This window comes from Cydia amplana, chromosome 8 (assembly GCF_948474715.1).
Source record: "Cydia amplana chromosome 8, ilCydAmpl1.1, whole genome shotgun sequence".
NCBI classification, from domain to species: Eukaryota; Metazoa; Arthropoda; class Insecta; order Lepidoptera; family Tortricidae; genus Cydia; species Cydia amplana.
The window spans coordinates 11,143,637-11,169,460 of NC_086076.1; the positions used below are offsets into that span (position 1 = coordinate 11,143,637).

Below are 25,824 nucleotides of genomic sequence, written 5' to 3' on the forward strand. Positions count from 1 at the left end.
ATAAACGCTTTCGAGAACGTAATTTACTTTCTATTCATCTCGCTTGCCCTAATATGCGAGTACGAGCGAGATGCATAGAAAGTAAATTACGTTCTCGATGGCGTTTATGTCAGTGTCAAACTGGTGGTAGTGGTACTTGTCTATAGTCTTATCATTGTTTTGCAAGTTTTTTATGCGAGTATTATATTTGTTTTCAGTACGCCGCACTCAGGAACAGTATTCTTGGTGCTGGTTTCCATCTGCAGTCTGTTGGACGAGAGCCGCTTCCAGCATTTCAAGCCCGTGCTGGATGTTTACATCGAGGAGCACTTTTCAGCTGCCTTAGTGTACAAGTAAGTGAACATTTCTTTTCTATCTCAACCCAAATGTTGGTGAGAAATAGCATTATTCCTTCCTTTAATTACAACTAGCGACCAGCCCCGGCTTCGCACGGGTTAACAAATTATACATAAACCTTTCTCTTGAATCACTCTATTTATTAAAAAAAACGCATCAAAATCCGTTGCGTAGTTTTAAAGATCTAAGCATACATACAGACAGACAGACAGGGAAGCGACTGTTTTATACTATGTAGTGATTAGTTGACTTTTAATTTGTGTTTTTTCAGCTTCAAAATTTCAACGACAACGAGAGCGTTTTAAATCGACACGAGTTGCGAATTACCCTTTCGCACGTGTATTGTACAACGTTTTACAGTACATAATTGCTCTTTAAATTTTTTACATAGCCACGTATTACCCTTCTCGCCCTAGGGCGTCAAAGTAGCACCATATGTACTGTAAATATTTTTTATAGGGTCATTTAGTCAAACTGTTGTTATGTTACCTACGTATAATAGTTCGTGCTCAGTACGGTTTTTATTTCCACAGAGGCCTGCTATCATCAGTGCAACATTGCGCCGAATGGGCGGCCGGCGCCGAAGGCCAGGAACCAATCAGAAAGTGCCTCCGCTCGCTCGGCGCGGTGTTCCGACTCGCAGTTCGCTCCCGACGCCTGTTCGCGCGCGCCACGGGCGGACAGTATGAAGACAGCTTTAGGCGGGACGTAAGGGCTGCGCTGCATGCGCTTAAGGCGCTTGCGCAACATCCGCATAGAGACCATCTAGCGCCTGCGCAGGTACATTACTCGTCACACCTTATGTAATTGGAATAAGAGCTGTTTGCGATAAAAAATCAGAAAGTGCCTCCGCTCGCTCGGCGCGGTGTTCCGACTCGCAGTTCGCTCCCGATGACTGATCGCGCGCGCCACTGGCGGACTGTATGAAGACAGCTTTAGGCGGGACGTGCGGGCTGCGCTGCATGCGCTTAAGGCGCTCGCGCAACATCCGCATAGAGACCATCTAGCGCCTGCGCAGGTACAATCATCACACCTTATGTAATTGGAATAAGAGCTGTTTGCGATAAAAATCAGAAAGTGCCTCCGCTCGCTCGGCGCGGTGTTCCGACTCGCAGTTCGCTCCCGACGCCTGTTCGCGCGCGCCACGGGCGGACAGTATGAAGACAGCTTTAGGCGGGACGTGCGGGCTGCGCTGCATGCGCTTAAGGCGCTCGCGCAACATCCGCATAGGGACCATCTAGCGCCTGCGCAGGTACAATCATCACACCTTATGTCATTGTAATAAGAGCTGTTTGCGATAAAAAATCAGAAAGTGCCTCCGCTCTCTCGGCGCCGTGTTCCGACTCGCAGTTCGCTCCCGATGACTGATCGCGCGCGCCACGGGCGGACAGTATGAAGACAGCTTTAGGCGGGACGTGCGGGCTGCGCTGCATGCGCTTAAGGCGCTTGCGCAACATCCGCATAGAGACCATCTAGCGCCTGCACAGGTACATCACACCTTATGTCATTGGAATAAGAGCTGTTTGCGATAAAAATCAGAAAGTGCCTCCGCTCGCTCGGCGCGGTGTTCCGACTCGCAGTTCGCTCCCGATGACTGATCGCGCGCGCCACGGGCGGACTGTATGAAGACAGCTTTAGGCGGGACGTGCGGGCTGCGCTGCATGCGCTTAAGGCGCTCGCGCAACATCCGCATAGAGACCATCTAGCGCCTGCGCAGGTACATTACTCGTCACACCTTATGTAATTGGAATAAGAGCTGTTTGCGATAAAAAATCAGAAAGTGCCTCCGCTCGCTCGGCGCGGTGTTCCGACTCGCAGTTCGCTCCCGATGACTGATCGCGCGCGCCACGGGCGGACTGTATGAAGACAGCTTTAGGCGGGACGTGCGGGCTGCGCTGCATGCGCTTAAGGCGCTTGCGCAACATCCGCATAGAGACCATCTAGCGCCTGCGCAGGTACATTACTCGTCACACCGTATGTGATTGGAATAAGGGCCGGTTTCGATAAACAGTGCGAGCGCGACGTCTATTTGTTGTGAAATAGGGTATTTGACTGTATTTGAAATAATTTTACACCATGCCTGAAATAAACCACTAGAAGATTAATATAGAAACGTTAGTTATAAAAGCAGTTAGTTTTAGACACATTTTCTATTTTAAAACCCGTATAAAACCATAAAGAGTAGATTATTTGATTGTGACGTCACATGCTTTCATATAAACTCCATAGTAGTGTAATCGTTTTGACAGTTCGAAAAAAGAACCTATTTGACTAGTAGTTAAATACTCTATTCAAGCAGCTTCGCCCCTTTAACGTGCAAAAATCAGCTACCGTGATTCTTAATTCAGATAATTCTGGTTATCAAAATTAATTTTACATTTTATGTTCCTAATCTACGCCGCGTAATAACAGGCATGGTTTAATTTCCAGGTGGCCCTAATGACGTCATGGGCGAGCGTGGCCAAAGAAGTGGCGTCAGCCCTAGGGCCGGTGGAGGCGGCCCGCGTGACGTCATCCATGCTGGACGCGCCCGCCGTCAACTCGCCGCCCGCGCTCGCCAAGGCGCGCCTCGCCGCCGCGCAGGACATACTCAAGGGGCCGCTGGGGGAGGATCCCGGTACATTCATACAGTTGCCTTTATCTTTGCGTTTTTAACTTGGACTAGCGTGTCAAGAAGTGTCGTCAGCCCTGGGGCCGGTGGAGGCGGCCCGCGTGACGTCATCCATGCTGGACGCGCCCGCCGCCAACTCGCCGCCCGCGCTCGCCAAGGCGCGCCTCGCCGCCGCGCAGGACATACTCAAGGGGCCGCTGGGGGAGGATCCCGGTACATTCATACAGTTGCCTTTATCTTTGCGTTTTTAACTTGGACTAGCGTGTCAAGAAGTGTCGTCAGCCCTGGGGCCGGTGGAGGCGGCCCGCGTGACGTCATCCATGCTGGACGCGCCCGCCGCCAACTCGCCGCCCGCGCTCGCCAAGGCGCGCCTCGCCGCCGCGCAGGACATACTCAAGGGACCGCTGGGGGAGGATCCCGGTACATTCTCATACAGTTGCCTTTATCTTTGCGTTTTTAATGGGGTTGGCCGGTCGAAGTATTTAGCAGATGGCGCCGATGTGTCACATTTTTGTATTTTTTAATGCCCTGGATGCCAAATCTCATAGAAAAAGGGGCAAGCTATGATGTCGACATCTATGCAAACCTTTGAAAGTTGTCAACCCCATTTGGACTAGTTAGCGTATAAAGAAGCGGTCTCAACACTGGGGCCGATAGAAGCGGCCCGTGTGACGTCAAGACAAATTTTACGCTAACCCTAATATGACGTGGGATAATGTAAGATCTAAAAAAAATAAAAAAACCGGCCAAGTGCGAGTCGGACTCGCGCACGGAGGGTTCCGCACCATCAACAAAAAATAGAGCAAAACAAGCAAAAAAAACGGTCACCCATCCAAGTACTGACCCCGCCCGACGTTGCTTAACTTCGGTCAAAAATCACGTTTGTTGTATGGGAGCCCCACTTAAATCTTTATTTTATTCTGTTTTTAGTATTTGTTGTTATAGCGGCAACAGAAATACATCATCTGTGAAAATTTCAACTGTCCAGCTATCACGGTTCGTGAGATACAGCCTGGTGACAGACGGACGGACGGACGGACGGACGACCGGATGGACGGACAGCGGAGTCTTAGTAATAGGGTCCCGTTTTTACCCTTTGGGTACGGAACACTAAAAACGGACGGAAAATTGCTACTCACGTGTAACAAAATGCCATTTGCAAAACACACGATTGTGTACTAGAGATCAGTTTGGATTCGTCGTCAGTAAAATTGGCTATAAAACTATCTTCATATATCAAATAAATTAAATAGGTTTAGCCGAATCGAAGATTAGCAATTGTTATTTTATGTGAACTTTCCAAATGCTAATGATAATTCTTGATGGATAGTTTGATGGTATGATTTATAAGCTTGATAATTAGTGTTTAAGACTGTAATATTTGCATGCCGTTATTCGGCTGAATTATGTCGTGACTATAAAAACTATTTAACATCTGTTAATTACCATAATTCACGCAAATAAACGTTATCTTATCTTATCTTATATACTCTTAATTTTACAGAGGCCCGCAACATAGTCCTAACAACAGCATGCCACCACCTCCGGGTCCACCTCGCGCGGCGCGACGAACTCTCCCAATGCGCCGAGATGCTCGGCGAACTAGTCTCCCTGTTATGGAAGAAGGAAGACCCGGACGAGGCGGTCGGTCCGGACGAACTGGACCCGGACGTGGACGTGCTGTGTCTGAACACGCTGGATGTACTTGTGGAGACTGTGCTGCATTTGATTGGGGGGAATTCGCCAGTACTGGTTTGTACGATTCCGATATATCGATTTAGTTTGAAGAAAATAGCAGAATTATAGCCGGTCAAGCAGATCTTGTCAGTAGAAAAAGGCGCGAAATTCAAATTTTCTATGGGACGATATCCCTTCGCGCCTACATTTTTCAAATTTGCCGCCTTTTTCTACTGTCAAGATCTGCTTGACCTAGTAATCCAATTTTTTATATATTCCGATTTGTAATTCAGTATTATCTAGGCCTACTAACGCAATCTATGTTAATGCATGAAAACTAAAGGTACTAAGCTTTCTTAGCACCACTTGCACCATCTCAATAACCCGGGGTTCACAGGTTAAACCGGTAACCCAGTGTCCCATTGTACTGGTAACCATGGTAACTCCTGGTTTAACCGGTTAACCCCGGGTAAGTGAATAGTGCAAGTGGCCCTAAAGCTTTACTTTTACTATAGAGTTTTTAAATATCTGAATAGTTGTTTATTATTTTATTGCAACATTACGAAACGCGATTTTTTGTAGCTTTTGACCCTTTACATAGACAATTACTGAACACTAACTAGATAAAATATCTGTCTGTATCGTACTATTGTGTGCATTTTTTAAGAAAATATTATAAATTAGTTATTGCTATCAGATTTTTTTTTCCATTTCATAAAAAAATATCAGAAGTTTCTAGGTCTACTAACGCCATCTGTTTATATCTGGATATATTATAGGAGATTATAACTTAGATAAGATATCTAAGGCCGCTAGTTGGAGCTTAATTGTTTGAATACAGTATTGAAGCTGTATAGTACTACTATAGTGTGCATTCAATCAAGGAAATAGCAAAATTTAATCATTTGCAATCAGGTTTCTTTTATTTCGCTTTCTTAAAAAATAATTCAGTACCTTCCCATTTGTCAATTCAATACACCTAACTAGATTATCATTATTAACCTTTTGGACGCCAATGACCGATATATACGCACCGCAGGTCCAACGCCAAAGACGGATTAATCGGTCATAGACCACAGAGCAACATAGACCTAGGTGCATATGCATAAAGTTCAATTTCAGTTTTGACACTTCGGTGATGTGGCGTCTGAGTGACAGCTTTTGTGTTTGACACGGCCTCGAAAAGGTTAACACATGCTTAATATTCCAGGGATCAATGGTAGCCGGTTTGCTCGGCTGCATGGAGCTGCTAAAACCAGCCCACTACCAGAGGCTGTGGAGCCATCTCGCACCGCACCCACAGGACAGAAAGCCGCTTAAGGATTTCCTCATGCGCGCCTTCTTGGTGTTCCGACACCTTATTGAACAGGATGTAAGTTAACGTAGTTTCTTATTTAGATAGTTTACTAATCTAAGTTTTAGGTCGGTTTTTTTGAAGATAATAACAGAATTAGTCACCCAAAATAATACTTTTCCGATTTGTGATTCAGTATTTTCTAGGACTACTAGCGCCATCTATGTTAATGCTCGAAAACTAACTAACTTTACTATATAGTTTTTAAATATGTATTGTGAATAGTTGTTTATTATTTTAATGTAACATTACCAAAAGAGCTTTCTTGTAGCTTTTTAACCTTTACATACACAACTACTGAACACTATAGCTAGTTGGAGCTTAATTGTTACAATACAATATTGAAGCTGTATCGTACTATTGTGTGCATTCATTTGAAGAAAATGTTATAAATTAGTTATTGCAATCAGATATTTTTCCATTTCATAAAAAAAATTCAGTACTTTCTAGGTCTACTAACGCCATCTATGTTTATATTTGGGAACTAACTTTGATAAATTGTTCTCACTGCTTTTTCTATACTTAAATAACCGGAATACTTTCTAAATACTCTTTTTTTATCAAACTTTGCATGCAGTAGGACACTGTAATAGACCAAGAAAAAAAAACATTACGGCACGCACTCTCGTATCAAAACAAGCCATCTATGTGATATATGGCCGCTCGCTGGAACTAAATTGCATAAGTATTGTACAAAAGCTTTGTTTATAACTTTAGTCCTTTTTGTCACAACATCATGTTTTCCCGCAGGTTTTCCCGGCCGACTGGATGGTGTTGAGAGTACAAAGCTGCAAAGTACTGCTTTCCGCACTACAAGATTTGGCCAAGCCTTTATTGGAGAGGTTCATGGGCGATGAGCCTCCGCAGTTTGATTCTCAAGTAAGTCCTTGAACCTTATCGAAAAATTCGAAATAAAAGTTGTCCGTGAAGGGTCGAATTCAATTTTATTCGTATCTACTTTTTAGGGTTCCGTAGCCAAATGGCAAAAAACGGAACCCTTATAGATTCGTCATGTCTGTCTGTCTGTCTGTCTGTTCGTCTGTCCGTCTGTCTGTCCGTCCGTATGTCACAGCCACTTTTCTCCGAAACCATAAGAACTATACTGTTGAAACCTGGTAAGTAGATGTATTCTGTGAACCGCATTAAGATTTTCACACAAAAAAAACAATAAATTTTTTGGGTTCCCCATACTTCGAACTGAAACTCAATTTTTTTTTTCATCAAACCCATACGTGTGGGGTCTAGGTTAGGTTAGATAGGTCTTCGAAAATGATATTGAGGTTTCTAATATCATTTTTTTCTAAACTGAATAGTTTGCGCGAGAGACACTTCCAAAGTGGTAAAATGTGTGTCGTCGTCCCCCCCCCCCCTGTAACTTCTAAAATAAGAGAATGATAAAACTAAAAAAAATATATGATGTACATTACCATGTAAACTTCCACCGAAAATTGGTTTGAACGAGATCTAACAAGTAGTTTTTTTTTAATACGTCATAAATCGCCTAAATACGGAACCCTTCATGGGCGAGTCCGACTCGCACTTGGCCGCTTTTTTATAACATTATTCCGAATATTTGATACTGTTTTTTTTTGCGCGGAGTTAAGGAGTCTTTTATGAAGCAAAATGTGAGAATCTAATACACATTGGACAGGTGGCGAATAAATTAGATGATAAAGGAAGTTTTAGACGGTAAAATTTTAGGAGGTACAGTCGCCATCAGATACAATATCGGAGTGCCGACGTGCTCAAAAATATCCGAACACGCACTCTAACGCCTTGACAATAGAGGCGTGTTCAGATATTTGTAAGCACCATGGCCGCTCCGGTATATCTGATGGCAAATGTCAAAGAAGTAAGTATAATAGGTAGCAAATGTACAGCTTCAAAAGAAACGTGTTACCGAATTTGTCGCTAGATGTCGCTGCGCTACTCCAATGGAAATCGTACATCGCGGTGTTAAGATTTTTCCTGATTCAATGACCCTCTTCGAATAAGTTTATGCTGTTATCGCTTCTCGGCCTTTTGGCTAAGATCAAAGTGTAGTATCTGTTCTTTTCAGCTTAATATCTGAAAGTTCCCTCACTGAGGGACCAGTATATTAAACTGATTTTTGTAAACCGACGGGATGTTCGGGGCTCGCTCCACTCCCGTCACGGGTCGGCCCGGCATTGCAGTGCCGCCGGGATTGGCCCACATGATTACTTTGAAAGTTAGTTATAATTGTATATTAATCAATAATTCAATATACTTTTCACCTCAGCAGCTCGAATAAGGGTACTTTGCTACTTAAAAACAGTGAGCAAAATCGAATTTTGCTCACTGAGTGAGACAAAATGAGCAAAATTCGATTTTGCTCACTGTTTTTAAGTAGCAAAGTACCCTTGTTCGAGATGCTGAGGTGAAATAGTTATTTGTACAACAAGAGATCAAAGTTTGATATTTCTTCGAGTGCTTATTTTGAGTCCCGTGCAAGCGAAAGATTCTATAATATAATTTAGAATCTTGAGCGTAGTAAGGGACTCAAAAGCGCACGAGATGTAAATAACTTTGATCTCGTGTAGTTCACAAAACTTTTCACCTCAGCAGTGAGAACATATTAGAGAACCAGAAAAATGTATTCCTTCTTCATCACTTACCTCTATTCACTCATGTTTTCTTAAGATATGCCAACAATTAAATATTGTAATTCACTGTGCGTGTGCATTGCGTCTAGGTTTTGCAATCCGGATCCGAAATGTATGAGATTATCCGGATCTGGATCCGCGGATCTTCCCATACATTTCGGATCCGTCGTGCAAACCCTAATTGCGTCTGATTTCTTAAGAAAAATGTGAGACTTATAATACCATCGACCGTTTTATTTATTTTTTACCTACCTATTCAAACTTTCCGTAAATAGGAAGAAATCTAAAAAACGTTTTAGAAGGTAAATAATACGAGTACTGTTCTAAATTTACCTACGGAGTCAAAATCAGAAGATATCATATTATTTAGTCTATTTTTTTATTCGGTAGACTAAAATGACATTTCATAGTATGAAATGACACATGATGTTCATACTATGAAATGTCATTTTAGTCTACCGAATAAAAAAATAGACTAAATAATATGATCTTCTGATTTTGACTCCGTAGGTAAATTTAGAACATTATGGTTACCTTTCAAAAATGAAATGACCTTCCATCGGGCTAAATTTGGATGGTAAAATTTCACAACCATTGCCTTCCTTTCTAGAAGGGATATTACCGCCCGAGTCAAAAGGAACCAAATACCTTCTTATTTCTCTCAGTGTGGTTCGGATATGAAAGAAAACAGATTACCTGTTATTTGAAACGACCAACGACTCATTGAGTTTTGGCGTGTTACTTTTGTAATCTTTACGTGATTTTAGACTTTTACTAGATAGTGGCAGTATCGCCCAGCGTACTTTCACTGCCAGCTTGAAGCGGATTATGTTTTTAAATACCGCTTTGTAGTGAAAAGCGTCGCTGGCAGGGATTTTTATTAACTAATGTAAACAATTTTCAGCTATGGTCGGGGTACATGGAGCTGGGCGTGGCGCTGGTGACGTCGAGCGCGCTGACGCCGGAGCGCTGGGCGGGGCGCGGGCCCGACCGGCCGCGCATGCGCGCCGCCGCCGGCCTGCAGGTGCTGGCCGTGTGGGGCCGCCTCGGTAAGACGCGCTAAAGCTCTACGGAAATTATGTGTTTGATTTGACCCTTATTTGAATACAGTGGAATATCTTACAGTTTTCTCTCGCGCGGTAGCTTTTGAGCTTAATTTGAATTCGGACTAAGCTTAACGAATCAGCCCAGTTGGAACTCAAAAAAATGAAAGTACCCTTGTGAAATATTTCGTGTAATTTTACCCCCGCCATTTCCGGCTATACAGGGTGTCCTAGAACTACTACGTCACCGTGACACCGGTGGTAGTGGTAGGTCAATTCAAGAGGAACCTAATCAGACTAATATGACCTCAGTAAAAGTTGCTAGGTTTTGGAGTTATTACCGAAAAAACATGAATTTTAATCACCTGCCATGAAAATTCTCATTTTTTTTCGCCTAATAACTCGAAAACCATACAACTTTTACTGAGGTCATGTTAGGCTGGTTAGGTTCCTCTTGAGTTATCACGGTGACGTGGTAGTTCTGGGACGGCCTGTAATAGAAGTATATTTTTAGGGTTCCGTACCCAAAGTGTAAAAACGGGACCCTATTACTAAGACTCCGCTGTCCGTCCGTCCGTCCGTCTGTCACCAGGCTGTATCTCACGAACCGCGATAGCTAGACAGTTGAAATTTTCACAGATGATGTATTTCTGTTGCCGCTATAACAACAAATACTAAAAACAGAATAAAATAAAGATTTAAGTGGGGCTCCCATACAACAAACGTGATTTTTGACCGAAGTTAAGCAACGCCCGGGGTCAGTACTTGGATGGGTGACCGTTTTTTTGCTCTATTTTTTGTTGATGGTGCGGAACCCTCCGTGCGCGAGTCCGACTCGCACTTGGCCGGTTTTTAAATTATCACAACTTGTAGGCGCAGCCCAACTCCACCTGGTGCCGGGCGCGGTGGGCGCGCTGCTGGAGATCACGCTGGTGGGCGAGCTGCGGCGCTGCGCGCTGGGCGCGCTGGTGGCGCTCATGGCGCAGGAGCGCGAGGCCACGGGCGCCGCGCGCCGCACCGAGGCCGCGCTCGTCGACAAGCTGGACTCGCTCGTCGCCGACAACAAGGCCGACGACCACTACCGCCGGCTGATCGACTGCGTGTGAGCACCGCACCTTACTTTCTTAGGGCTCATTTTGACGGTGCGAGAACTCGCATGCGAGTTTCATTAGTTCATTACATTGCGTCATCTGATCGGTCGGCTGAATTGATGTAACCTCAATGTGATTCGGTTAAATTGTGTTCTAATGTATGGGGAAGACAAACAAATTATAGCCCGCCTTTTATGAATGTAATATGATACCTTTGGGTATGGTGCTTTACGCACTAGCGTTCCAACCCCTACCACTACCACTACCAACCCCTACCACTGCCGCAACCCTCCCTTTTAGTATGAAATATGTCCCGGTTGACGGTTTATTTTTATTTTTGGGGAAAATGCTAGTGTGCGTAAAGCACCATGCCCAAAGGTATCATACTACATTCATAAAAGGCTGGCTATACCTAATTAGTTTTTCATAAAAAAAAAAACAATTTAACCGAATCAAATGGTCCGCAATGTAACTAAAATCTTATACGAGTTCGCGCGCCGTCTAAATGAGCCCTTAATAACGTATGCCTTGAGGCAGTTCATCTTACCTCCTAGGGTGGTAGCTGCTTTCGGGATCCTTCGCTGATTAGATGCAGGGCGAGCGGATTTTGTCGTAAGGATCTTGGTGTAAAATTGATTATCGAATTTGAACGTCGCCGCGTCGTCGAACAACAATTATTGTTGTTCGACGACGCGGTGTAGACACATGCTTTTACCCATACGGACTTATAATTTTATAAGCGACTGGTCAGCTGTAGCAGATTAGGACTCGATTTATACTGGGAATATGTTAGGTAATTTTTACGACTTTCTTGAAGCGTATGTCTATGATTATTGATTAAATCTTGCTGTTAAATAAAATTTAACTTAGTATTATTTTAATCGCTACATTGTGTGGATTCTTTCATTAAATACTTTTTTATTGCACATGCCACATTATTGCAACGCAGGGAGCATCTAAGTTCTGTGTAAGTATTCGTTTAGTTTTAATTTGTAGCATACAAAATGGAACTGCCTAATATACTTGTACCTATAACGGAAATAGCAATACAAATATACATATTAGTAAATTGCAATATAAATAGTATCGGTTCGAAGTTGGTAGATATTACGGCCTCTAAAATAAGACCTGCTCCCGCATAACAAGCCAGCCAGTAGGTACTATACAAGTGATACATTCGAGAGCAATGTCTAAACTCCGAGTCGTAATTAGATTCCAAAAAAAGCGGCCAAGTGCGAGTCGGACTCGCCCATGAAGGGTTCCGTATTTAGGCGATTTATGACGTATTAAAAAAAACTACCTACTTCTCTAGATCTCGTTCAAACCAATTTTCGGTGGAAGTTTACATAGTAATGTACATCATATAATTTTTTTAGTTTTATCATTCTCTTATTTTAGAAGTTACAGGGGGGGGGGACACATTTTACCATTTTGGAAGAGTCTCTCGCGCAAACTATTCAGTTTAGAAAAAAATGATATTAGAAACCTCAATATCATTTTTGAAGACCTATCCATAGATACCCCACACGTATGGGTTTGATGGAAAAAAAATGTTTGAGTTTCAGTTGTAAGTATGGGGAACCCCCAAAATTTATTGTTTTTTTTTCTATTTTTGTGTGAAAATCTTAATGCGGTTCACAGAATACATCTACTTACCAAGTTTCAACAGTATAGTTCTTATAGTTTCGGAGAAAAGTGGCTGTGACATACAGACGGACAGACAGACAGACATGACGAATCTATAAGGGTTCCGTTTTTTTCGCCATTTGGCTACGGAACCCTAAAAAGCAAGAGAATGTTGCCACTGCAATAATTTGATTGTAAAATAGTAAATTCCTTTTTATAAATAAACACGCTAAGATAATTTATTTATTGGTAATTTTACTCCTACTATTTAAAAAAGTAGAAGCGCTGGTGGCCTAGCGGTAAGAGCGTGCGACTTGCAATCCGGAGGTCGCGGGTTCGAACCCCGGCTCGTACCAATGAGTTTTTCGGAACTTATGTACGAAATATCATTTGATATTTACCAGTCGCTTTTCGGTGAAGGAAAACATCGTGAGGAAACCGGACTAATCCCAATACGGGCCTAGTTTACCCTCTGGGTTGGAAGGTCAGATGGCAGTCGCTTTCGTAAAACTAGTGCCCACGCCAATTACTGGGATTAGTTGCCAAGCGGACCCCAGGCTCCCATGAGCCGTGGCAAAATGCCGGGACAACGCGAGGAAAATGATGACTATTTAAAAAAGTACTTTTATTTACTTATTTTTACATAAATACAAGACGCGCTAGTAAAAAGTGGCAACATTGTCTTACTTTTTTTGGAATCTAATTACGACTCGGAGTTTAGTTTGAAATGTGCGAAACTCCTATTGACCGAGCGTTAGGGGCTATTCATAAATTACGTCATCTATTTTTGACGATTTTTCCCCCCTCCCCTAATTTGAAATGACGTAATTTATGAATAGCCCCTAAGCGAAGTTTTTGTTGATTCGGTTTTCGGATTTTTTCAAAATGGCGGGGCAAAATTGCGAGGTCTACATAAATAAAATGTATTACATATTCCATCACCAGACTTATGGAACGCGTGTCAACCGAGGGTTGGCGCGAGGCTGGCGCGGCGTTCGTAGGCTGCGTGACGCGCTTACTGGAGAGGTTGCTCGACTACCGCGCCGTCATGCAGGGCGCCGAACACCGCGATAAGAGAATGGCGGCTACCGTCAACCTACTTGTGAGTACCGTTGTTATCTATGGGCCATACTGAAAGTCTCTGGATTCTAATATATGAGACGACTTATATTTTCTAAGTGGCCAGTCCAGGAATTTTCAGTATGCCCTAAGTATAAACTTACGGAGTTACGGCGTTATTCATTAACGTCTGCTAAGTTAATCAGTTGATGAACGTCGTTTGTCCCTACTGATTAAGTTAGCAGCCGTTTATGAATAACGCCATTAAAGTTAAAATTTCATACAAAAATAATTCAGTACTTTCTGCGCCTACTAACGCCATCTATGTTCAAGTTTGAAAATTAAGTGTGTAAGTGTTGAAATTTAATTGCCTTGTCTCTTTTTAATTTAAAATAATCAGATTAACGTTTCGCGTGTGTGTGGTGGTCTAAAATTGTGGGTTCAAACCTCGGTTATGCTGTATAGAACAAAAAAAAATACGTTTTCGCATAAAATGGGAAGAAATGATTGAAAGATTCGGCCCGGATCCTAACCAAATACAGACGAAAGGTTAATCTAAATTATATGTCCTGATATTTACCCTAAATTAGGACACTGTAACAAAAAAACATTACGAAACGCCCGCTTTCGTATCAAAACACATGCACTACTAGCGCCATCTATGACCGCTCTTTGGAACTATGTTACACAGTTTCGCGTTTTTACGCAGTTTGTCGGCAGTTTTTTATGTTTACTCTTTCATCTGATTTGTTACAGAGCTTCTACAAGAACGAGATCGACCGCAAAGAGATGTACCTACGCTACGTGTACAAGCTGCACGACCTGCATATCGCGTCGGACAACTTTGTAGAAGCCGGATGCACGCTCTTGGTACGTTTACTGCACAAAGTTTCTTCGAATTAGCATCTCAATACATAAATAAAATAAAATAAAAATAGCCTTTACTTCCCTGGAAAGTAGGTAGGTACATAGTTTTTTTACTTATTAAACGTATTTTTAAAAAACTAAATAAAACAAAATTAAAATACTAAAAAAATTAGGTGGTAACAATTGGTTTAGGTATTACGCGGGAATCATCCATTTCTGGACGAAGGTCTCCGCCATCTCATGCCAGTCGTTCCTGTTTTGGGCCAAGCGGGTCCAGTCTCAATACATACCGTATTCTAATCGTTTATATTAAGCGAAACTCGAAAAAATAAATTAGCACATTTTTGCACCTCTCCAGTTTCTTTGTGCAATATCATTGCGTCTCACTCTCTCATTAACGTGAGACGCAATACACATTGGAATTGGAATTGCAATACATAGGTGGAACACCTCGATTTTTTAGGTCGTTGCATGTTGCTTAAAGCTTTGGTTTCCTCCGAAAGCGGTGCCGTCATATAGCGGCCGTCTCCATACAAATACTACGACATCCATATTTAGCCGGGTGGATCAACTATTTCTTGTTGTTATTGTGTCCGGTCAGCCAAGAGACAATGGTAGCATAGTTTGTTAGAAGACATTGTCCACCACCTTCTTCTGACACGCTTGGTAGACAACCCTCAATGGAAAGGGTTTATAAGTATCACAAAAAAGCGTGTTTGGTGAATTTAAATGCCTAAAAATCAGGTTTTAAAGAGTGACCCAGGAGAACGTAACCATGGCAACGAGTGACAAGAAAAACTTGATTCACCCAGCCGTATTATTTAGTATGGAGACGGCTGCTATATGACGGCACCGCTATCCTAGGAAAACCGATCTTAACACCTACGAAGACTCTGTCCCCTGACTCTGTCCAGTTTACATGATGAATTCGTTTTTTTATTTTATTTAATATCGGCTTAGAATCACATGAGGTATATAGTTGATGAAATGTAATTTGCACCAATTCACCATACAAATTGTTCGAGAAATCGATAAAAATTATATTAATTACCGTACATTGGACATTCTAACTATAGGCTGATGTTTATTTTTGCAGTTGTATGCAGAAACATTGAGTTGGGAGAGCGATCAAGTTGGCGTAGATCCAGAATACCCCGAGACACCGGAATGGAAGCGAAAGGAAGCTCTATACAACCAAGTCTTACAGTACTTCGATCGCGGAAAGGTACATTTAGCTTAAATCATAATCACAGAATCAGAGATGCGATTTATTTGAAATACTTCTATTTAAAATGCAAATACAAAATGCAAAATACCTATTTTGTATTTTGCATTTAAATGCCTTTTAGTAAAAAACATTTTGTATTTTATTTGAAATACTTTTCGAGATGTATTTTGCAGTTTTATATTCATTTCAAAATGCAAAATACTTTGTGATTAAGTTTAGCCAACATTACCAGTCAAACAAAATGAAATGAACGAATGACGCTTGTATTGCCAAATTTGACCGATAGAGGCGCCTGCTAGCGCCTGGCGCCAGCGCCAGGTATTGTTAAAAAGCGTAATAAATAAAAATTGATGTTTTTTTTTTTTTCACTTTTTAACAATACCAGTCCAGTTGTTATTAATAAAAGAAAAGTGTAATAATAATAAAATAAGAACTACATAGAATCAACCGAAATAAATGGCCACACAAGTCACAAAATGGAGCCATGGCTCTCTTTTCGTTAGTCTAGTTTTTTACATTATTTTAAGTGAGTATTCTCTTTATTCATTTTTCGTCTTAAGTTAGGTTTTATTACAATATGGATATAAAATTAAAATATAAAAACACTTACAAAAACAATATAAAAATATTATAAAAAAACCTAACCTAGGATGCCGCCAGCAGCGGGGCAAGGCCCAAGCTACCGGTGGTCAGGGCCACAGAGAGAGGAACCGGCGGACTATCCGCGCCGTGTCCAAGATCACCGCCTTCTGCATCTGGCCCTTGATCCAACCACCTAGCGAGAGTCTCAAGATGTTGGTCGAGACTCTTCGCTATTAGACGAAGTATTATTATTATTAATAACAGAATTTATTGATACGCGTACTGATAAATATGACCAAAATGTCATGCATAAGGTGCCATGTTATTAGACGTTTTTGTTCGGCTCTGCATTGTGTCTCTATTTCTCATGACAAATACCTAAAATAAATAAAAATATCTGAGATTTGGTCAAAAGGTATTTTATTTTGAAAAAGTATTTTGAAAATACCTATTTTGCATTTAGCATTTGAAATACATAACGCAAAACTATTTGGTATTTTGCATTTGAAATAGTAAATCTGAAAAGTATTTTGCATTTTGTATTTAAATGCTTTTTTAAAACCATTTTGTCCATCTCTGCACAGAATAAATAATAGTACTAGGTACAGAAGAATCACTCTCTAACAAAACGCGTCTGTTACGATCAGCACAGATATGGCCGCTAGGTGGCGACAGCGCCACGCGCGGCTTATGGCTAGCCACCAAAATTGGTGTGGAACGGATGTACTTTTAGCTACCTGTAGCAAAGCGACGAAATCGCGGAGTGAGCGACGCCTGTCATAACTAAAGTCCGTCTAAGCTAACTTGATTCCGAATTATCATAGATATTTGATATTTGACACTGGTGGGAACGAGCCTGTCTAGAAATGGGGTTGGCAATTGTCAAAGGTTTGCATAGATGGCGCCATCATAGCTTGCCCCATTTTCTATGAGATTCGTCTTAAAGGGCTGGCATCTACAAAAATTTGACCCAATTCTAGGGATTTGCAGGGCAAGCTATGATGGCGCCATCTGCTAAATACTTAGACCGGCCAACCTCATTGGCAAAAACAATTGTCTCCAATAGCAGGGCCTGCCTCTAATTTTAAACCAACATATAAAAACTTATCGAAAAGTCAAAAATCTGCTAATCGTTCCTGAGTGTTGTTTTACTACAATCACTTTTCCGAGACATTCATGTCATAAAACATGGGTATGTTTTTACAGTGCTGGGAAAAAGGTCTACCACTACTGCGAGAACTGGCAACCCTCTACGAACAGAAGCTCTGCGACTACGCACGTCTCGCTCACTGCCTGCGAACGCATGCTACTTTCCTGGACTCTATACTGACGCAACTTCGCCCGGAACCCGAGTATTTCAGGGTCGGGTTCTACGGAAAAGGATGTCCGCTGTTTGTGAGGGTAAGTCATTAATGTAGTCTCCAACTATGGAGACTTCAGGGTTCAGGATTACTAAATCCTGAGTAAGTAATAATTACGACTACGCACGACTCGCTCACTGCCTGCGAACCCATGCGACTTTCCTGGACTCAATACTGACGCAACTTCGCCCGGAACCAGAGTATTTCAGGGTTGGCTTTTATGGAAAAGGATGTCCGCTGTTTGTGAGGGTGAGTCGTCATTCCTGAAGTCGCCTTAGTAACCCTGAGTAAGTAATAATTACGACTACGCATGACTCACTCACTGCCTGCGAACCCATGCGACTTTCCTGGACTCAATACTGACGCAACTTCGCCCGGAACCAGAGTATTTCAGGGTTGGCTTTTATGGAAAAGGATGTCCGCTGTTTGTGAGGGTGAGTCGTCATTCCTGAAGTCGCCTTAGTAACCCTGAGTAAGTAATAATTACGACTACGCATGACTCACTCACTGCCTGCGAACCCATGCGACTTTCCTGGACTCTATACTGACGCAACTTCGCCCGGAACCAGAGTATTTCAGGGTTGGCTTTTATGGAAAAGGATGTCCGCTGTTTGTGAGGGTAAGTCATTCCTGAAGTCGCCTTAGTAACCCTGAGTAAGTAATAATTACGACTACGCACGACTCGCTCACTGCCTGCGAACCCATGCGACTTTCCTGGACTCTATACTGACGCAACTTCGCCCGGAACCCGAGTATTTCAGGGTCGGGTTCTACGGAAAAGGATGTCCGCTGTTTGTGAGGGTAAGTCATTAATGTAGTCTCCATAGTAATCCTGAGTAAGTAATAATTACGACTACGCACGACTCGCTCACTGCCTGCGAACCCATGCGACTTTCTTGGACTCTATACTGACGCAACTTCGCCCGGAACCCGAGTATTTCAGGGTCGGGTTCTACGGAAAAGGATGTCCGCTGTTTGTGAGGGTAAGTCATTCCTGAAGTCGCCTTAGTAACCCTGAGTAAGTAATAATTACGACTACGCACGACTCGCTCACTGCCTGCGAACCCATGCGACTTTCCTGGACTCAATACTGACGCAACTTCGCCCGGAACCCGAGTATTTCAGGGTCGGGTTCTACGGAAAAGGATGTCCGCTGTTTGTGAGGGTAAGTCATTAATGTAGTCTCCATAGTAATCCTGAGTAAGTAATAATTACGACTACGCACGACTCACTCACTGCCTGCGAACCCATGCGACTTTCCTGGACTCGATACTGACGCAACTTCGCCCGGAACCCGAGTATTTCAGGGTTGGCTTTTATGGAAAAGGGTGCCCGCTGTTTGTGAGGGTAAGTCATTAATGTAGTCTCCATAGTAATCCTGAGTAAGTAATAATTACGACTACGCACGACTCACTCACTGCCTGCGAACCCATGCGACTTTCTTGGACTCAATACTGACGCAACTTCGCCCGGAACCCGAGTATTTCAGGGTTGGCTTTTATGGAAAAGGGTGCCCGCTGTTTGTGAGGGTAAGTCATTAATGTAGTCTCCATAATAATCCTGAGTAAGTAATAATTACGACTACGCACGACTCGCTCACTGCCTGCGAACCCATGCGACTTTCCTGGACTCGATACTGACGCAACTTCGCCCGGAACCCGAGTATTTCAGGGTTGGCTTTTATGGAAAAGGGTGCCCGCTGTTTGTGAGGGTAAGTCATTAATGTAGTCTCCATAGTAATCCTGAGTAAGTAATAATTACGACTACGCACGTCTCGCTCACTGCCTGCGAACCCATGCGACTTTCCTGGACTCGATACTGACGCAACTTCGCCCGGAACCCGAGTATTTCAGGGTCGGGTTCTACGGAAAAGGATATCCGCTGTTTGTGAGGGTAAGTCAATAATTTATTACACGTGGTGCATGAAAATTCGCAATTTGATTGAATCAACTATTCAGCTGCGACTAAACCTGAGTGTTTGACTATTAACAATTAACATTTGATTAATATGAAATTTCTTATTTTTCCTCGCAAGTGTGTTGAAAAACGTCGTATGAAACGCATGTGCATTGGTCATTACACACATCGGCTTTCTTATTCATCATTACAATTTCGCATCGTGTGTAACGACCAACGTATCACACTCGTATCACAATGTACTATAATATAACAGTCGTGTATGGCTAAAAAGTATAGGGTAAGTTATTACAATTTATAGGGTAGGTAGCGTTTATTTCATGAGGCAAAGAAGCAGCTTAAAAGTACTGGGTCGGGAACGGAACACCAAGCTGATGCGTGGTGAAACGTGTTGTTACGTATAATATGTATGTTTTCTCTTTACAGAACAAGCAATTCGTGTATCGCGGCTACGACTATGAGCGCATCGGCGCGTTTACGCAGCGTCTGCAGTCAGAATACGTCGCTGCGCACATTATGATGCGCAACACACCGCCAGACGACTCTATCATCGCTAACGACTCGCAATGTCAGTGCACAAATATTATATATCAATCTTACAAAATGTCCTAAGGTCGCATCTCTTAGTGGGCCTAGGAAAATTTCTATAATTTAAGTGATAATTTCCACATAGACCGATCTAGAAAACGTCTCAAAGTATCCCAAGAAGAACTTTCCAAAATGCATAATTCATTTAATTTCTGTAAAAAAATACAGATGTTTCCTGTTCGGATCTCATCATTTATAACTCGATTTTTAATTTCTATCATGTCGCATAATGTAGTTTACTTCTGTCATATATCATAGTGCCAACATATGCGTTAGAAGCAGGGATCGGAACCGGTTTTTTGCAAAAACTTAGAAATAACCATATTTTTCGAATTATTTTATACTCGAAATGTAGGACTCAGTTGTGTTTTTAGGTTACGACTTCGTGTTATTAGATTGGCCAATTAGAAATGAAGTAATTAGCAAAGAACGAAAAAATACCGTTTCCGTTCCCATACAAAAAATACCGGTATCCGATCCCTGGTTAGAAGGGTTGCTGTATACGTAAACAGTTGAACATGTGTGTGTTGCAGACATCCAGATCTGCAACGTGAAGCCGGTGGCCGCGCGGCGGCAGTGGGGCCCGGGTGCGCCGGAGCAGGCGCGGCGGTTCTACGCGTGTAATGACGTCAACACCTTCCTGTGCGACCGCCCGCTGCACAAGCCTCCTATAGACAAGGATAACGAGTTCAAAGTGTGTTCTGGGTGAATCAACCTTGTCACTCGTTGCCATGGTTACGTTCTCCTGGGTCACTCTTTAAAACCTGATTTTTAGGCATTTAAATTCACCAAAAACGCTTTTTTGTGATACTTATAAACCCTTTCCATTGAGGGTCGTCTACCAAGCGTGTCAGAAGAAGGTGATGTACAATGTCTTCTAACAAACTATGCTACTATTGTCTCTTGGCTGACCGGACAGAATAACAACAAGAAATAGTTGATCCACCCTTCTAAACTATACGAATTAACCTTTCATATGTGTGTTGTAAATATAAAATACTAGGAAGGGACAGGAAACGCTGGAAGGATATGGAGGCGGCCTTCACCCATAAGGGATCCACATAAAACAAACATGCAATATCCAAATACCATATTATATAAACAATGAAATGTAACATTATGTAGAAATAAAAGGCTATATTATTATATGTGTGTTGTGGTCAAAAATCGCGGGTTCAAGCGCCGTTTGTGATGTATAAAACGGCAAACTCGTACTAAAAAAATGCAAAAAGATGACTAAATATTTGGCCAGGATTCTTTTAATACACAGACAAGAGATTAACTGCCGAGGGTCACTATTGTGTTGCTATTCTAACAACATTAGTCCTTTTTTATTACCAATAAAAAAATCTGTAATTAGCTGTCCAACATGTTTCATCTAACAAGCTCTCCATACAGTCAAGCAAAATCTTTAGTATAATTTCGAACAATCTGCCTTTTTAATTAAATGTATAAATTATTTTCCATTTTCAGAGTCTCTGGATTGAAAGAACAACGTTGGTAACCGAAAACACGCTTCCCGGCATTCTGAGGTGGTCTGAAGTTGTATCAAGATCAGTTGAAGAAATCCCTCCGGTTGAAGTAAGCTTGAAATTTATAGCATACACTTACCTACTTACCTATTCTTAGATTTAATACTAGAATATACTATAGCCACCGTGTGCGAAATGCGGCAATCATGACTCGTATACGTAAAGGCAGCCGTAGCTATACTCTACATTAAGAATGTCCTAATAAAACAATATATCCTTCAACAATTTTCAGTTCGCCTGCGAAACCATGGAGTCAACGGAGCGCGAACTCCGCGGCCTAATATCCCAGTACACCGCAGACCCGACGCGCAACATCAACCCCTTCTCCATGCGGCTGCAAGGCACCATCGACGCCAACGTGCAGGGCGGCATCACCAAATACGAGCAAGCCTTCCTCACGTCCGAGTTCGCGCGGACCGCGAGTCCGAGGGATGCGGCCGCGGCCGCCAAGCTCAGGCGGCTTGTGGCCTCGCAGCTGGCTGTTGTAGACGCGGGGTTGACTCTGCATGGAAGGCTGGCGCCGGAAGATGTCAAACCTTTGCATAGGTGAGCTTTCTCGATACCTAAATTTAAACTGCTGCACTAAAAATGCGAGCGCAAGCGTTTGTCACGTCCGAGTTCGCGCGGGTTGCGAGTCCGAGGGATGCGGCCGCGGCCGCCAAGCTCAGGCGGCTTGTGGCCTCGCAGCTGGCAGTTGTAGACGCGGGGTTGACTCTGCATGGAAGGCTGGCGCCGGAAGATGTCAAACCTTTGCATAGGTGAGCTTTCTCGATACCTAAATTTAAACTGCTGCACTAAAAATGCGAGCGCAAGCGTTTGTCACGTCCGAGTTCGCGCGGACCGCGAGTCCGAGGGATGCGGCCGCGGCCGCCAAGCTCAGGCGGCTTGTGGCCTCGCAGCTGGCAGTTGTAGACGCGGGGTTGACTCTGCATGGAAGGCTGGCGCCGGAAGATGTCAAACCTTTGCATAGGTGAGCTTTCTCGATACCTAAATTTAAACTGCTGCACTAAAAATGCGAGCGCAAGCGTTTGTCACGTCCGAGTTCGCGCGGGTTGCGAGTCCGAGGGATGCGGCCGCGGCCGCCAAGCTCAGGCGGCTTGTGGCCTCGCAGCTGGCAGTTGTAGACGCGGGGTTGACTCTGCATGGAAGGCTGGCGCCGGAAGATGTCAAACTATTGCACAGGTGAGTTTTCCCAATACCTAAATTTAAATTGCTAAATGAAGCGCAAGCGTTTGTCACGTCCGAGTTCCCGAGGGAGGCCGCTACGGCGGCCAAGCACATACGGCCTGTGGCCTCGCAGCTGGCAGTTGTAAATACGGGATTGACTCTGCATGGACGGTTGGCGCCGGAAGATGTCAATGTTTTACATAGTGAGTTCGTCATAAAAACATTTGTACCTGTGAAGATTTCACTCTTTAGTAGCTAAATACTATCCCTGTCGTTTATAAATATTACTTGTTTATCGTCATTCTCATGGCATCGTCGCTCGTTTAAAAATTCACGCATAGTCCCACTGGCGGATGAAGATAATCAGATTGATCTATTTTGCAGGCGACTCGTGGAACGATTCAATCAGCTGAGGCAAAACCTTGGGCCTGGCTTGGCCAGAGCTAGGCGACAGATGTCAGAAAGCATTGTCAAGTAAGTATCCATTACCTTTTCCTGACCTCTTTGTTTGAGTGTCCCAATACTTGGCAAGTATTGGGACACCTCTGGGATACCTCTCGCCTCTATATCCTCGACTACCGATTTTGTTCTTCTTTCGAACAATTTCTGATAAGAAATGTGTCTAAGTTGTGTCATCTTCATTTGAGTTTATCCCGCCTACGTCCTGGCACTTTGTGGCCACACAAGCCCACCTATCCGAATGCATGACGTATCTTCTATTTCTTGTAGACTGAGGAAAAAATAACGCACAAAAATGAAACGTTGTCATATATACTTTTCAGTACCCCGCTACCTCCAGTGCCGCAGATGGATAAACGATCGCAGAGTATACAACAGAATGACAACTTCTATGAGGATGGCCATCTGTATAACAAACCTATCGTAAGTAATTCATACATGATACCACTTCATTGTCTCACAATCTAATTTATTATCGCTATAAATTCTAATCACTATAAGACTCTCGTACACCATCTTGAGGCCGAAATTGAAATTTAATAGCCTTGCATTGACACGACTCCATTACATAATTCCTACTGTTCACGCATTCCCTTTGCAGACAATTTTTTTTTTTTTTTTTAAATCGACAAAAAAAATCCTACGTTTTGGGTAATAGTACTCATACAGCTACCCAGTACCAAGTGGCAATGGTTTATAGAGAACGCCAATCAAAACATAAATAAATGATCACGTGATTTTTCGTTTGCATTTTCCATGCAGATACATTTTTGAAAACGTTTGTCATCTTGGTTTCGAACCAGTACACTACCCTAAGTTTAATCTTGTTTTTGTAGTCTTACTTAATCAGTGACATTTTATTTCAGTACTCACTAGAGGATTGCGTCGAACCACGACCGGAGAGCATAATGTCAACGAGTTTGCCATTGAGCGGTGATAAGAGTGATGGTGACGACTCCATGATCAAGTCCGCGCCGCCCCTGCCTTCGAGGCCCAAGTCCGGAGACCCCAGGAGTCCTACTCGGCCTCCACTCGACAAGTATCGGTATTATCATCATCATTAACTTAAGAGTTATTCTCTTGTCGGTGGAGTATCTTCCAGCATTCCCTGTCTTGCGCCAGCTCTTTGACTTTCTGATACGACACGACCCCCACTTTCTCTTTCACTTGGTCTAGAAAGCTGCGTCTGGGTTTTCCTTTACCCCGCTTGCGTCCTATCCGTTCCTCCAGGATAGCTTTAAAGAAGTGGTCGTGTCGTATTAAGTGTCCAATCATTTGGACATCGGTATTAACTCCTCTATAAATTAGCGCTTATCCAGTGACATCCTAATAGAGCTTGAGGCCCGCTTTGGACAACTTAATCCTAGATGCGTTGGTTTGCACGAAAGCAATTGCTATTTGATTTTATAACACGGGAAACTAGGCCTTGTTGGTTGAGTTCAGTTTTATGACAATGTTTTCTTTTACCGCGGGGCAACTATTGAATATCAAATTATATTTCGGTCGTAACTTTAAAAGAATATTATAGCTACGAGCCAAGTTTCTTACCCACGACCTTCAGAGGGGGTCTCTTTGTTTACCATAAAGTTTTAAGTCATAATGCATTGTTTGTCATATTATCATTAGTCATAAAACTGAAACCGTAAACTTTTCAGGATTTTCGTAAGGTTATCCTATAGATAGGTTAGGTTTGGTTAATGGCAATCTTGAAAAGTGACGCGTTTTTGACCTAAATGAATTATGACTAACGAAAATGCGGGCAAACAATACATTATGATTTAAAACTTTTTGGGAAACAATAGAGACCCTCTTCAGATTCACACGCCTGATCGCAATGCTATACCAGTGCCCTAAGTATTGGTATTACTATTGTTAAGTATTTATTTCAGGCTTAGAATATTTGATCGCTCAATTAAAGTCTCGCCTGTATTAAGTTTTCAATCTGTCACGTTTTTTAGCAATTATTTTTTACGGAAGACATATAATCAGTCTTCAAAATGGTTATATATAAATGAAGTGAAAGCGCTGGCTGGCCTAGCGGTAAGAGCGTGCGACTTTCAATCCGGAGGTCGCGGGTTCGAACCCCGGCTCGTACCAATGAGTTTTTCGGAACTTATGTACGAAATATCATTTGATATTTACCAGTCGCCTTTCGGTGAAGGAAAACATCGTGAGGAAACCGGACTAATCCCAATACGGGCCTAGTTTACCCTCTGGGTTGGAAGGTCAGATGGCAGTCGCTTTCGTAAAAACTAGTGCCCACGCCAATTACTGGGATTAGTTGCCAAGCGGACCCCAGGCTCCCATGAGCCGTGGCAAATGGCCGGGACAACGCGAGGAAGATGATGATAAATGAAGTGGAATATTTTCAGCGACTCTTTGGACAGCGATGCGGTGGAGACGCGCCGGCACAGCCGCGCGTCGTGGAGCGAACCCGGCGACGCGCCGCCGCTGCCGCCACGAGTCTCAGGTACATTATCAGAAAACTAGTTCAGCACATCAATTTTTTGTCAGTACGCCGCCTTTTTAGGGTTCCGTACCTCAAAAGGAAAAACGGAACCCTTATAGGATCACTCGGGCGTCCGTCTGTCCGACCGTTCCCACCCAAAAGGGTGGGAAACTGGGTCTAAAATATTGAAAAAAGTACACAAGTTAGTTCTTTAGATGTGCAGTCAAGCGTGTGTCGGACTTAATGTACCCTT

At 42.9% G+C, this 25,824-nt stretch overlaps 1 protein-coding gene and 1 non-coding gene across 2 annotated transcripts in view; both read left to right on the forward strand.

Moving 5' to 3' along the window:
- Positions 1–25,824, forward strand: part of LOC134650059 (dedicator of cytokinesis protein 4) — a 78,666-nt gene that overhangs the window by 50,170 nt on the left and 2,672 nt on the right. Inside the window, exons 14-33 of the mRNA XM_063504882.1 lie at positions 198–332; positions 870–1,116; positions 2,767–2,953; positions 4,452–4,699; positions 5,835–5,996; positions 6,729–6,857; positions 9,507–9,651; positions 10,519–10,747; positions 13,308–13,464; positions 14,178–14,291; positions 15,385–15,513; positions 17,305–17,499; positions 19,803–19,944; positions 20,498–20,658; positions 21,438–21,545; positions 21,729–22,042; positions 23,048–23,137; positions 23,446–23,545; positions 23,989–24,167; positions 25,495–25,592. Coding sequence (XP_063360952.1) covers positions 198–332; positions 870–1,116; positions 2,767–2,953; positions 4,452–4,699; positions 5,835–5,996; positions 6,729–6,857; positions 9,507–9,651; positions 10,519–10,747; positions 13,308–13,464; positions 14,178–14,291; positions 15,385–15,513; positions 17,305–17,499; positions 19,803–19,944; positions 20,498–20,658; positions 21,438–21,545; positions 21,729–22,042; positions 23,048–23,137; positions 23,446–23,545; positions 23,989–24,167; positions 25,495–25,592 — 3,269 coding nt within the window. The remainder of the gene's footprint in view (positions 1–197; positions 333–869; positions 1,117–2,766; positions 2,954–4,451; positions 4,700–5,834; positions 5,997–6,728; positions 6,858–9,506; positions 9,652–10,518; positions 10,748–13,307; positions 13,465–14,177; positions 14,292–15,384; positions 15,514–17,304; positions 17,500–19,802; positions 19,945–20,497; positions 20,659–21,437; positions 21,546–21,728; positions 22,043–23,047; positions 23,138–23,445; positions 23,546–23,988; positions 24,168–25,494; positions 25,593–25,824) is intronic.
- On the forward strand, positions 7,985–8,177 carry LOC134650620 (U2 spliceosomal RNA). Its single transcript, XR_010097061.1, has one exon. It is a non-coding gene; the product is annotated as a U2 spliceosomal RNA (small nuclear RNA).